Source organism: Triticum dicoccoides, chromosome 5B (genome assembly GCF_002162155.2).
Source record: "Triticum dicoccoides isolate Atlit2015 ecotype Zavitan chromosome 5B, WEW_v2.0, whole genome shotgun sequence".
NCBI lineage: Eukaryota > Viridiplantae > Streptophyta > Magnoliopsida > Poales > Poaceae > Triticum > Triticum dicoccoides.
Genome location: NC_041389.1, coordinates 48,717,343 through 48,730,701, shown reverse-complemented (window position 1 = coordinate 48,730,701; position 13,359 = coordinate 48,717,343). Strand labels below are relative to the sequence as shown.

Below are 13,359 nucleotides of genomic sequence, written 5' to 3'. Positions count from 1 at the left end.
GCGGTCGACCTCGTCGACGAAGTAGTCGGCGCGCACGATGACGTCTGGCAGCGGGGGAATGGGGACGCCACCGGTGCTGAGCTTCCACCACCCCGGCGCGCGCATGTCGGGAGGCGCCGGGACGTTGGCCTCGAACAGCAGGTAGGATTCCCACTCGTGCAACGAGCGGCGGCCGAAGCCATTGGCCGCCGCCCCATCGCCGGGGAACCTCTCGCCCATCGTCGCGGCTGGGCACGAGGAGAGACGGGAGGAACGTCGACGCACGGGGAGAGAGCTCGGCGGCTGTGGGCGGGGTGCGGTCACAGGCGAGGGGAAGGTGCTGCTTATATAGCAGGGGGCGGGGGTGTGGGCGCAGTGTGTACGCGTGGCGGGAGGTGGTGCGTCGCCACGCTCGCGCTGCCCGTGAGGAATCAATGGAAGGCTGACCGGCGGCAGCCTTGCCATTGATTCCCCCTTGGGAAACCGAGGCGATGAGGACGACGAGGCGCGTGGGTTGCTGACTCGGCGGGCCCGCCGTTCTTTCGCGCCAAAATCGATTGTCTCGGCGCCACCCAGCGCGTCGGGTTCGGCCTGGATCCGCCGGCGCCAGTTTCGGCCCAAACTTGCGAAAAACAGGCTCCTGAGGGCGCAGCTGGGCCAATTTTTGGGCGCCGGCGCTAAAAAATCGTCCGGGGGGCCTGTTGGGGGCGCGGCTGGAGATGCTCTAAGAGACTAAGAGGGACCATGTTGAAAGAGCTCCTACTACAATTACTATACACATAAACTAATGCCACTGATTCTTGCAAAAAAAGAAAAAACTAATGCAACTACCAAAGCAGGATACTTTGGCCACTCAATCTCCAAACCAATGAACAGAAATGTCATAAGGGTCCTCTTGGGCAACGCTTGGATAACGAACATAACCACTAGGGGAATCACCATTATCCAGCTGCCGCGGTTCTTTTTCTTTCGGATGATGCTTCAGATAGTGTAGTTCAACGATGCAATGGCCGGCGACACCACATGGAGCTCATTGTGTATGGCCACTACTCCTCGTCATGGTCCTCGACCTACCATGCCTACCTAGAGGGGATCATCTCCACGGTTATGAGGTTGGTGATTTAGAGCAATTGAGTGCATCCCAAGTGCAAATTTTTCGCATGACTCATATTTTCAGAATAGAGTCTGGACTGCTGATAGGCTACAGAGAAGGGATGACCTAATTATGTGATTTGTTAGCTATGTAGAACAGAGCCGGAAACGGCCGCTCATATTCTTTCCATTACCATCTCATCTCACTTCCAAATGAAGCAAACTACATCTGAAACTAGATCTAGCGTATGTAGACTAAAGCCGTGAAATTTGAATAGACCAAATTTAGACTAACTAATATACAACCTCTTATGGAGAGTAAGGATTACTTTAGGTGACTACGAATTAGTAAAAGCAAAATAAAATTTATAACCTCTTATGGATAAGGATTACTTCAGGCGACTACGAATTAGTAAAAGCAAAATAAAATTTATTCAGGCATGTAAAGGCCACTACATATCCAAGACGAAGGATAGAAAAGACATAACGATCGAACCATGCTGAATTACTTCCTCCATTTTTATATACAAGGCCACAAGCTCAAATTACAGGTATCAATGTAAAATTTAATGTCTGCTTTGAAAGTTAATTTTTCTTTTTGTTTATTGGGACCATTAATACCCTACATGCATGCAGGAAAACTGAATGGAGGAAGTAGCTGACTGTCATTATGACTGCATGCATGCAACTATTAAACAAGTTGCTAGTACGAGAAAATATCATTAATTTTGCCTCGATTACTGTTGGTGGCTTTGTATAGATGTACTCCCTCCATTTTTTTTAGTCTGCATATAAGGTTTGGTCAAAGTCAAGCTTTGCATAATTTGACTAATTTTATATTAAAAAATATCAACATTCACAATATAAAATCAACATTTTCAGATGCACCATAAAATATATTTTCATATTATATAGTTTAAGTATTGTAGATGTTCATATTTCATAGTGACCTTGTATATAAAAATGGAGGGAGTAATTAATAAGCATGGTCAAATAAATTTAAAAGCTTATTAAGCTAGCCACCAAAATTAAAAGCTGCAGCTGTCATGAACTTGAAACAGCCGGACTATGATATGAGGACCCGAAACTGACATTTATTGCCGCATTAACACACCAACAGCAAGTTCTTTGCCGGTGTCCTCCTCCTTCTTTATCGTCGAACTAATTAAATCTCCGGAATGTTCAGGTCGATGGTGTGCCATGCGATCGCCGCCGTGGCTATGGGTGCAAGCCTTCTCGGCTTGATTCCACCGCCGGTATTGCTGCGCCTGACGTGTGAGGGAAGCGCGGAGGAGTTGGGGAAAGTGCTCATGCACCACACACACGGGTGCATTCTCCCATCTGCATGGCTTTTCATGTGCACATTAAGGCCCCGAGGACACATCGGGCACTCGTGTAATAGTTGTTGGCTCTCCTGCTGCAACACTTGGTTCTCCACCGTCATGGCCGCAGTCTTGAGCGATTTGCAGGGCTTGATTGGTTGTGTGGACGCTTTGTTGGGCTTGCTGAATGGCACTTTGTTCGTCGCGACAACGTGTCGTGCTTGGGTGGATGACAATGCCAGAGCAGGGGCTGGTTGAGTCACAATCACCAGGTGTGGCGCTTGGCTCAGCGGGACCACCCGCTCTAGCACCAGATTTGGCCCGACAGTGACTACCGACGATGGTGGCGGCGCTTGTGTGGGACCTTGCCTTGGAGCAACCACGACCACTGAAGACGATGTTTGGTTGGTCACCTCGGCTGCCGGCGCACCCTGGGCTAAATCGCGGGCTACGCCCACTGGAATATCTACCACGTGTGGTGGCAAAGGCGGTGGCGGTGGTCGCGTTGTATCATGGTCAAGGAATGCAGGATGCTCACCCCGGATGCCGTTGGCCAGCATCATCAGCGAAAAAGCGAGGTTCTCCTCCTCGGAGCTGAGTCCACGGCTAGGGTGGTGCGTGGAGCATGGTAGCGAGATTGCCGGTGGTAGCGAAGGCTGGTTATCGTCAGGTCGGCTCGTGGGCATGCGGCTGGCGCTGGCGGCCATGAGATCTTGGTCATAGACCTTATGAGGGACGAGAGCGGAAGAGATAGATGGTGTCGAAGCAAAGAACAAGGGAAAGAGGACTAGTGTGCTTGTGTTGTGCTTGCGCGAGATAAATATAAAGGGGGTCCTGAAAGGGGAGCAATGTTGTCATCATCTATCAACTAGTAACGCCTGAGGTATATGACGTGACACATGGTAGCGATAAGCATGGTCATGTTGCCAATAGATCTATCACTAGAGTTAGCAGCGCACATTAGAGAATCATGTGTTGAGTAATTAATGTGGTTGATTTTTTCTACCGAGTTATTCTAAGACGCTCCTCTTACCTTCTACTCCGAGACCATTCATTAACGGTACATTTGACCATTCATCAACGGAGTATGAGGTAAGAGAAATGTTTAATCTCAACTGTCCATTCATCAATGGTACTTCCTCCGTCTAGGTGAGTAAGTCATTTTAGGTTGTGCACCTTGACCAAGGAGGAGGGGAAAACAAGAAAACTTAATGTTCAATTGCTAATTAATAGCATTGCATGCAATGAACTAACCACTGCATGTCATGTTTGATAGTCTCAAGTCATTAAAAGCATGCACACCTTACTTCTCTTATTGGTTGATATGTCAAGAAACAAGAAATGAGGTAGAATTTAATGCACCGCGCCTAAGTGTTTTGGGATTATTTGGTTTTCATAAGATGACTTACACACCTAGACGGAGGGAGTACATTTTTTTAAGCGAAAACAGTTGCCTTATTATTACTTAGTAGTGCATGGCACCATCAGCCACTAAAGCATCTCGAATACAAACTGAAGAAACACTAAACCAAGTTTTGCATAAATTTAAAAGGCAACCCTCCCTAGCTAAGTTATGAGCAGCTTTGTTCATTGTTCACCTGGCCCAAGCCACTCAATACTCGGTGACGCCCGACAAAATCTCCTTTATCTCGTGGATAAGAGGACCATGCATACTATTCCAATTATAGCAACTACTTGTTTATTTTGCTTTTGATACTAAATATTCATGGAATGCATGCGTACATAATATGCATACCTCATTATTGGATAACACAAATTCTATTTTCTCTATTCATCAACAATTTCTAAGAAATATTAACTTTTGCTCTAATCTCGTATTTCCATTGTAGAATATATATTTAGTTCATACTAAATATACCTTGTAGCATTTTATTAGTTTCACTGTTACTTACAGAAAACTATCTAATCAGTCGGAGATCCGAAATTTCAGCATGAAACACTACATAGATATAAGTTAAACCATATCAAAAAAATGATTGCAGCCGGATTTGTTTTTATTATTATTTCTATGTTGGAATTTTGTTTCACATCAACTGAATTAGTTTTCACTTCAAAGTTATTTTGTTTCTATTTTGTTTCTCTTATGGTATTCAAGTGAGTACTTAGAGATTTTATAATTAAAAGGTTCTAAAGTTACCAAGAATTTTCCTAAAAAAGTTACCAAGAATTAGCTGCGATTTACTCACTACATGAATATGCAATTTATATACTTTGTGTGATGAAAGTGACACATATATTCACTATCCAAGTTGACTACCTATTAACCTAGCTAAAAAATGTAATGGCAAAGACGTGGCATGTAGAAAAGTGACATGGAAATTTGAGCACTGCATGCTATATTTCCTAATTTAGCATCATGTTTTAATGACATAATAATTTCTTTTCTTATTTGCATAAAGAGAAAAATTTCAAGAGGTGATACTAGCCATCGGATGTTGCAAAATGGACGGTTCATACTAATTGGGCCCATCGTTAAATTTTGCTTTGCATACTTATTTGGGCCCGCCTAATGACTAAATCCCAAGTATTAGTACTGCCTCTCCGCTGCTTCCCGAAGAAAGAAACCATCCACGTTTCAACCCTTGGCCGCGCGCGCCGCCGCCGTTCCCTTGTGGCAACCATGGCCGGCCCTGGCAGTGGCAGACCAGCCGGCGGCGAAGGCTACTGTGATGTGATTTATTCACCCTATCCGCAGTCGTCGCCTCTTGCTCCTCGCCTGACCGACCTGTTCCAACAATTCGGCCTGGACAAGATCCGCGATATCATGAACCGCCCCGATGGCAAGACGTTCGAGCAGAGGATCGACCGCCTACGAGAGGTGAGCGTGCTCCATCCATCCCTTCTCTCATCTGGTTCTTCTTCCATTCAGATTTCAGGTCTCCCCTGTGTCTCAAGATCGTTATAATTCGTCGTCCCTGTGCTGGATCTGCAAACCTCATTCAATCTTTTAAGATATATTCTCCCTAACTTTTATTCAGGAAATGGATGCTTTCGAACGTGCTCGTAACATATTCTACATGGTCGAGGTCGACGATGACGAGGATGAGGATGAGGACGAGGACGAAGAGGATGAAAATGTAGGACAGATGGTAACAAACTCAAGTCGATCCATAAAATATATCATTTTGTGTTGGGCGAATTTGCCTCTTCAGTCTTGGACATATACCTGCTTCTTTTTTTGTGCTGCTAATACCTGCTTCTAATATGTACACTACATTATTTCTGTCTATTAATTCAGCTCTTAGGTGATGAAGAAGACCCAGATACCGCGAAACGGCCACATGCTCCTATTGAAGGCGAACTGGAATGCAAGAAGCCAAAGGTAGCACAAGACTTGAGGTGCCGATTATGAGAAGAACCTGAGGCTGGACGGACAGAGAATTCCTCACGGTAGTTATTAGTGATTTATGTGTGCTGTATGGATCACCCAGCCTATGTTTTCTTAGTTTACATTGCACCAACATATTTCAAGATGCACTTGTTTATACTCTTGAGTAATCTGCACTTTTGGACAATCTGAAATGATTAGAGTTGCACTTGGTTATACTTCAGAGTAAGCTGCAGTTGGGTCTGTAGTTTACTCAGTACTCCCTCCGTAAAGAAATATAAGAGCGTTTAGAGTATTAATTATTCCAATGCATTTCTTCATGGACAAAACGCGGCTAATTAGGACTGCAGTCATTAACATTACTTTTACTGCTGAAGTATTAACAATAGATGGCTGTTAATTAAAATGACACCTAGTTCAACATACTCATGTAGCTTTACACGTTGCCTGGACTCTGATTATATGGAAGCCTAAAAACTTTGCAGAATAATTTATACGATGATAGCGTACCAGCATCAGTGATCGCCATCAAAATGGTGGCCGATTTCGATGCATTCGGTCTGAGATTCAATTTAAGCATTTGGTTTATGGGCTATGTTATTTGAAGTTTATGTTGGGCTATCTTGTTTGAAGTATGGCTTGAGGTTGAGGGTCCTGCATAAAGAGAATGTATGGCTGAGGAGGATCTGCTGCACCTCGTTGAAGACCATCATAACAGCACTGCCACGGGACAGTCTGGACAAAACTGATAACCATGCAAATGGGATTTGGAGTGTCAGGACTACAGCCTGGAGTCTTCGTTTCTTCAGTTATAAGTAGACGAGGTTCAGTTAACGAACGCCTTTGATGGATGCTGGCGAGAAGGATCCAAGGGCTCGCTTCGCTCCCCGCCACTTAATGCACTGTGTACTTTCCTATGGTCGCAAGGTAGCTGTTTAGCTAGCTGGCTTGTGATGGATCATTCCTGAATGTGAGATTTCTCTCAAGAACAAAAAAGCATACATCGATAGATATTCCGCAGCATCTACTGTTTTCCCCTTGGTTTCCGAAAAGCCCAAGAAATTTTAAAGGTGTGACTGGATGCATTGGAAAATGCATGGGATAATCTTTCCGAAAATACCAAGATCACCCGATTTGAAGTCCTGTGAACATTTGAAGTCAGATAGGTATCTGTAGCCTGAATCTTCATGATGCAGAGGCCGGGGGCAATGCCTCCATTTCCAAAAAAAAAGATAGGTATCTGTAACCTGAATCTGAGTCCAAGACGTGGGGTATGTAGTCTGTAAGGGCTTGTTTGTATTGTGCCTTCACTCGCCTTTCCAAGCGGGGGCATCAATTAGTTGGCGAAGAATTTCGCCGCCATCAGGATCTCCCACGCAGGACACACAATCAGAAGGGGTGGCCAATTTTTTTGACTCGGATACAAAAATTTGGGAGCTATCCAAAAGCATGCCTTACCTGTTGGTTAATGCCAACAATTTGGTAAGGCAAGTCCCGTCTGGCATCCAAACGAGGACTTCTCCCTCCGAATTTCACTCTACCCCCTTCCCCTTTAAATTTCATCGAGTCCTCCGCCTCAGTCTGTAAATTTCCTCCATGAGAAAATTCTATAGATTTAGCTCATTTGCAATAATGGGAGTGTCTATTCATAAGTTGTCCACAAAAATAATCATATCTAAGTCTTTTCCCTATGTTTCTGGATCCGCATCCAACCACTAGCATATTACTCACTTCATAATTCATACATATGCAAACTAAATATTGAAACTTGATCTAACATGGGTACACAAAACTGCACGATTCAATAGGCCAAATTTAGACTAACTAATATGCAACCTTAACCAAGAGTTAGGAAATTGTTAGGCGGCTAAGAATTAGTAAAAGCGAATAATGTTTTATTCAAACATGTAAACGCAAATACATGACCAAAACAAAGGACATACAAGAAAGAAAGATCGGACCATGGTGAACCAATCAACACGCACAAGATAAAACACACGGTCTGACAATAGAAGCCAAAGCTAGCTACCAAAATTAAATACTACAGCTGTTCATCAACTTGAGAGCAAGTACAATAGAGCTGAGTCAGCTGGCTATAAGAAATAAACTAGTATATTCTTGCTTAGTTGGAGGAAAGAGAAGAAGAGAGAGAAGGGAAGCGGGCTCTTGGTGAAGAGCCAGCTCTAACACGTGCTCCTAGGCACTTTATGAGAGTGAAAGGTGGGTCATATAATAAAAAAATAGTACACTCTTCTAATCAACTATTGTACATATTGGCTATAAGATGGGCTATAGATGACATGGCAATGGCTTATAGCCAGCAGTTGGCTATACTATTAACCATGCTCTGAAACTGACAGACTTTAATATTAGGACCAGAAACTGACGTTTATTGCCGCACTAACACACCAACCGCAAGTTCTTTGTCGGTGTCCTCCTCCTCCTTCTCCATCGCCGGCCTAATTAAATCTCCGGCATGTTCAGGTCCATGGTGTGCCATGCGATCGCCGCCGCGGCTACGGGTGCAAGCCTTCTCGGCTTGTTTCCGCCGCAGGTACTGCTGCGCCTGACGTGTGAGCGAAGCGCGGAGGAGGTTGGGAAAGTGCTCATGCACCACACACACGGGTGCATCCTCCCATCTGGATGGGTTTTCATGTGCACATTAAGGCCCCGAGACTTCTTGAACCTCTTGAGACACAACGGGCACTCGTGCAACAGCTGTTGGCTCTCCTGTTGTGGCGTCTGGTTCTCCGCCATCGCGGCCACGGTCTTGAGCGATTTGCAGGGCTTGATCGGCCGTATGGGTACTTTGTTGGGCTTGCTGAATGGTGCTTTGTTCGTCGCAACAATCGGCCTCACTTGGGTGGACGCCAATGCCAGACCAGGCGCTTGTTGAGTCACAGTCACCAGGCATGTCGCTTGGCTCGGTGGAACCACCTGCTCCAGCACCAGATTTGGCCTGACAGCGACTACCGGCGACAGTGAAGGCACTTGTGTGGGAACTTGCCTTGAAGCGGCCACAACCACCGAAGTGGGTGTTTGGCTGGTCGCCTCGGCCGCCGGCGCACCATGGGATACACCTGCTGGAACATATGCCATGCGTGGTGGTAGAGGCGGTGACGGCGTTGTAACATGGTGGAGGGACGCAGGATGCTTGTCACGGATGCCACTAGCCAGCATCATCAGAGAAAAGGCGAGGTTCTCCTCCCCGGAGCTGAGTCCAGGGTTAGGGTGGTGTGTGGAGGATGCTAGCGAGATCGTTTGGTGGTAGCGAAGCCTGGTCATCAGCATGTCGGTTCGTGGACATGCAGTTGGCACTGGCGGCCATGAGATCTTGGTCACAGACTTGGTGAGGGATGGGAGAGGAAGAGATAGGTGATCTGGAAGCAAGGGAAAGGGGGCTGGTGTGCTTGTGTTCTATTGTGCCTGTGAGAGATAGATATAAAGGGCCCCCCGAAAGGGAAGCAATGCTGTCATCATCTATCAACTAGTAACGCTCGTGTTATGTGATGTGACACATGGTAGCGGTAAGCATGGCCACGTTGCCGATAGATCTACCACTAAGTTAGCGGCACACGTTACCATCGGTGCATGCTACCATCACATGTATGTAGAAAATCATGTGTTGAGTAACCACTATGGTAGATTTTCAATATGAGCTCTTTTAAGATTATCCTCTCTTAGCTTCTAGGAGGTAAGAGAAATGTTTAATCTAAGCCATCCATTCATGCATGAACGGTAAATTTGACTATGCATACTATTTTTATAGCGACTACTTGCTTATTTTGCTTTGGATACCGAATATTCACGAGATGTCTCCATACAAAATAGGCATGCTTTATTATTGGATAGCATTTTTTTCCTTTTCCAATTTATGAAAAGTTCCTATGAACTTTTGCTCTAGTCTCGTATCACTATTGTAGAATATGTATTTAATTCGCATTGCATATACAGTGCAACATTTTATTAGTTTCACTCTTAGTCACGAAAAACTATCTAGTCACGAAAAACTATCTAATCAGTTTGAGATCCGAAGTTGCACTATGAAACAATACATAGATACTATGATGTTAGTATAAAGTTAAGCCGTCTATTTTGGAACGGAGGGAGTATCTGTTATCTCAATTGAATAAGGGTCTTTTACAGCTATGTCCCTAACTCGAACCCACTACTCACATTTGCCCCTAATTCAAAAGCCTGCTAAAAAATGTCCCTCCGCCGTTAGGTGCCCTTACAGAAATGCCCTTCCGTTCCGTTTCCGTCCGGTCAAAGGGGTTTGACCGTCTACGGGGCGTTTGTTGGACATTTTGCCCTTGCCTCCATGTGCCACTTACATGTGGGACCCAGTAAGAAAAAAATAAAAAGGAAAAACTCTCCCTCTCACCCTCTCTCTCACACACTTACATGTGGGCCCCAAAAAATAGATAAATAAAAAATCCCTCCCACCTCTCTCCCCTACCTCACGACCTCTCTGTCTCACCTTCGGCGAGCGCCGACAGGCCGGATTGTGCGCCGTCGGCACCAGCTCCCCACGCGCGGCAGCACTCCCTCCATTCCATTCTCCCTCTCCCTCCCTCCCTTCCTCTCCCTCCCTCTCTCGCGACTGCAGCGACGAGCTAGGCGGCGGCCTCCGGCGGTGCTCGACGGACTCGAGAAGGCGGCCATGGATCCAGTGGTTTAGGGGGCTGGGCGACATCTTAGGGGCACCACGAACACGACTGAGACATTAATTTGTGGTTTAGCAGGACAGGGGCGGCGAATTTACGACGGTGCTCCGGCGGCCGCGGACGAGGAAGACGGTCAATCCGGTCATGTTTGCGAGGTCCTGCTCGAGCTTCTCCTAGGAGTAGACGAAGTCGAGGCGTGCGTGTCTCCTGGATAGCTTTTCAGCTGTCTGTGAGGACAATGGCCGCGGCAATGGCGACGGTCACGACGACTGCCGTCCTGGGATGCGGCTGAGGGAGGAGAGAAATCGGGGGAAGGGAGGGAAAGTTAGCTAGGGTTGTCCAAGGGCTTGCCGGCGTCGCTAAGTAGCCCTACTCGAGCTACTACGGCGGCAGCTGTCGAACAGCGGGCGACGGTGGCGCGCGCCGGCGCGTGCAGTCGATGAGCTGACGAAGACGACGACTGGGGGAGATGGGTGGGCCTGGCGGTATGCACATGGGCCGAAAGTGCACATTGCACTTGGGCCAAAAGGTAAGCACTCTCTTTCTTCTCTTTAATTTTTGTTTTTTTTCAGGGGTAAAAATGTCCAACAAACGCCCCATAGACGGTCAAACCTCTTTGACTGGACGGAAACGGAACGGAAGGGCATTTTTGTAAGGTCACTTAACGGCAGAGGGGCAAATTTGAGCAGACTTTGAAATTAGGGGCATATCTGAGTAGGTGGTTCGATTTAGGGACAGAAATGCAAATGGCCCATTGAATAAAGATTGTATGTTTTAAAAAAGGATCGTGTGTTTAAAAAAACATTGGATGTTGAAAAATGGACTAGCAACATTTGGGCAGCTAAAATTTCTCTCTGCTTTTTTTTGAGGAAGGCTATTCTATTTGCAAGGTTAAATTTTTTTTACTAAATCCCGAAAATGTATGTATGTTTCCCCTCCCCAAATAAAGAAACCATTCAAGTCAAAACCCTAGCCACGCCGCCGCCGTACCCCTATGGCTGGTAGACCACCCAGCGGCCAAGGCAATCCTCGTCTCTTTCGTGCACCCCATGCGCCGTTGCAGCCTCTTCCTCCTCGCCTGATCTACCTGTTCCGACACTTTGACATGAACAAGGTCCAAGATATCTTAAACAGCTCTGATGGTAAGACGTACGAGCAAAAGATGGGCCGCTTACGCGAGGTGCGCTCGATCCCTTCTCTCATCTAGTTTTTCTCTCATTCAAATTTCGGATCTCCCTTCTGACTCAAGATCGCTTTAATTCTTCATCCCGTGCGTGTTGGATCTGTATGTTAGATGTGTATAGTCCCTTTTCGGTATATCCCCGTTGTATAAGGGATTTTCTGCATTTTGACACACATGTATATGTAATGGCCTTTGGCCTTCAGGAAATACTAGTTGCTCACTTATCCAACATGGTATCAGTTGCCAGGTTCCTTTTCCTCTCCTACACGCTGCAGCTCCGTGCCTTCCTCGTCGCCGGCCACCTCCTCCCCCGTCGTCGGCCACCTTCTCCGCGCCCGGCGGCCCTCCTGCTGCTGCTCTGCCCGCGCCCGCGTGCTCAGCCGCGATCTGGCTGTGACCTCCCCGCTCGGCCGCGCCCAGGCCTCGCCACAGCCGCGACCAGGCCGCCCCTTCCTACCCGGCTGCGCCAAGGCCGCGCCCTGCCCGCGCCTCTGGCTGCCGCTGCTCCTTTCGCACGCCCCGGTCGCGCCTCTGGCTGCCGCTGCCCCTTCCACGCGCCCAGGCCACCCTCGTCTGTTGTGTTACCCCCGACACCTCCGCATCTGGCTGGCTGCCACTGCTTCATCTGCTGCCGCAAGTGCAGCCCAGGGACGGCCCTCCTCTTGTACTCCCACTTCCTCCCGATTCCCCACTCGGGGCTGCATCGGGCTCGCGTGAGGCTCTCAGCCCCGATCCAGATCGGGGAGAGTTGACCAAAAGACAGAGGAGAAAAATAGAGTTCCCTCATGTCTTCTTCAGGCTATGTTGTTGTTCCTCGATGCTCAGTGATCTTCGATGGCACCAACTACGCTGAGTTTGTGGGGTTCATGTGCATCCATATGCGTGGTCTTCTTCTGTGGGGTGTTCTTTCTGGTGAGATCCCCTGCCCACCATGCCCTGTTGCGCCCGTGGCCCCAATCCCATCGGTGCCGCCGGTACTTGCTGCTGAGGCTTCTCAGGCTGACCGAGATGCAACCAAGGCCCTTGATGATGATGCCGTTGATGCTTATGATCAGCAGGTATCTGCTTATTCCAATGCTCTTTCGGTGTACCGCGATGATCTCTTTGCTTACACTCAGTGGTGCAATGACGATGCTCGTGCTGCTGCTGTTCTCACTGCAAGTGTCCTCCCTCAGTTTGCTTCGGAGTTCATGGGACTTGGTACAGTTGCAGCGATGTGGTCTTATCTTTGTCAGCGCTATCGGCCCTCTCGTGATGCTCTCTACCTATCTGTGGTGCATCAGGAGCATGCACTCCAGCAAGGTGATTCCTCTGTTGATGAGTTCTATTCACAGTGCTCTATGATACGTCTCCAACGTATCTATAATTTTTGATTGTTCCATGCTATTATATTACCTGTTTTGGATGTTTATGGGCTTTATTTTACACTTTTATATCATTTTTGGGACTAACCTACTAACCGGAGGCCCAGCCCGTATTGCTGTTTTTTTGCTTATTTCAGTGTTTCGAAGAAAAAGAATATCAAACGGAGTCCAAACGGAATGAAACCTTCGGGAGTGATCTTTTTGGAACAAACGTGATCCAGAGGACTTGAAGTGAAAGTCAAGAAGCAATCGAGGAGGCCACGAGGGTGGAAGGCGCCCCCCTACTGGGCGCGCCCCTATCTCGTGGGCCCCTCGGGCGTCCACCGACGTACTCCACCGACGTACTTCTTCCTCCTATATATACCCATGTACCCCGAAAACATCAGGGGAGCACACGAAAAAC

General features: G+C 47.3%; 2 protein-coding genes and 1 pseudogene across 3 annotated transcripts; 1 reads left to right on the top strand and 2 right to left on the bottom strand.

Moving 5' to 3' along the window:
- Positions 1–2,236: 2,236 nt before the first annotated feature.
- LOC119306920 lies at positions 2,237–3,203 on the bottom strand. The gene has a single exon (XM_037583006.1). It carries the CDS (start codon positions 3,098–3,100, stop codon positions 2,237–2,239), a length of 864 nt encoding a protein of 287 aa, XP_037438903.1. The 5' UTR covers positions 3,101–3,203.
- A 1,810-nt stretch (positions 3,204–5,013) lies between these two features.
- LOC119305138 (E3 ubiquitin-protein ligase CIP8-like) lies at positions 5,014–5,958 on the top strand. Of its 2 annotated transcripts, none has more exons than XM_037581741.1 (3): positions 5,014–5,232; positions 5,393–5,491; positions 5,653–5,958. In XM_037581741.1, exons 1-3 carry the CDS (start codon positions 5,035–5,037, stop codon positions 5,764–5,766), a joined length of 411 nt encoding a protein of 136 aa, XP_037437638.1. In that variant the 5' UTR covers positions 5,014–5,034; the 3' UTR covers positions 5,767–5,958. The 2 variants fall into 2 exon arrangements, with proteins under 2 accessions (XP_037437638.1, XP_037437637.1); XM_037581740.1 differs by having other exon boundaries at positions 5,393–5,503.
- Positions 5,959–8,175: 2,217 nt separating this feature from the next.
- On the bottom strand, positions 8,176–9,070 carry LOC119306899 (annotated as a pseudogene).
- Between the last annotated feature and the right edge of the window lie 4,289 nt (positions 9,071–13,359).

Coding starts and splice junctions, on each gene's coding strand:
- LOC119305138 (XM_037581740.1), top strand. CDS start 5,035: ATGGCCGGCCCTGGCAGTGGCAGACCAGCCGGCGGCGAAGGCTACTGT. Junction 5,233..5,392: donor GGATCGACCGCCTACGAGAG/GTGAGCGTGCTC, acceptor ACTTTTATTCAG/GAAATGGATGCTTTCGAACG. Junction 5,504..5,652: donor ATGAAAATGTAGGACAGATG/GTAACAAACTCA, acceptor CTATTAATTCAG/CTCTTAGGTGATGAAGAAGA.
- LOC119306920 (XM_037583006.1), bottom strand. CDS start 3,100: ATGGCCGCCAGCGCCAGCCGCATGCCCACGAGCCGACCTGACGATAAC.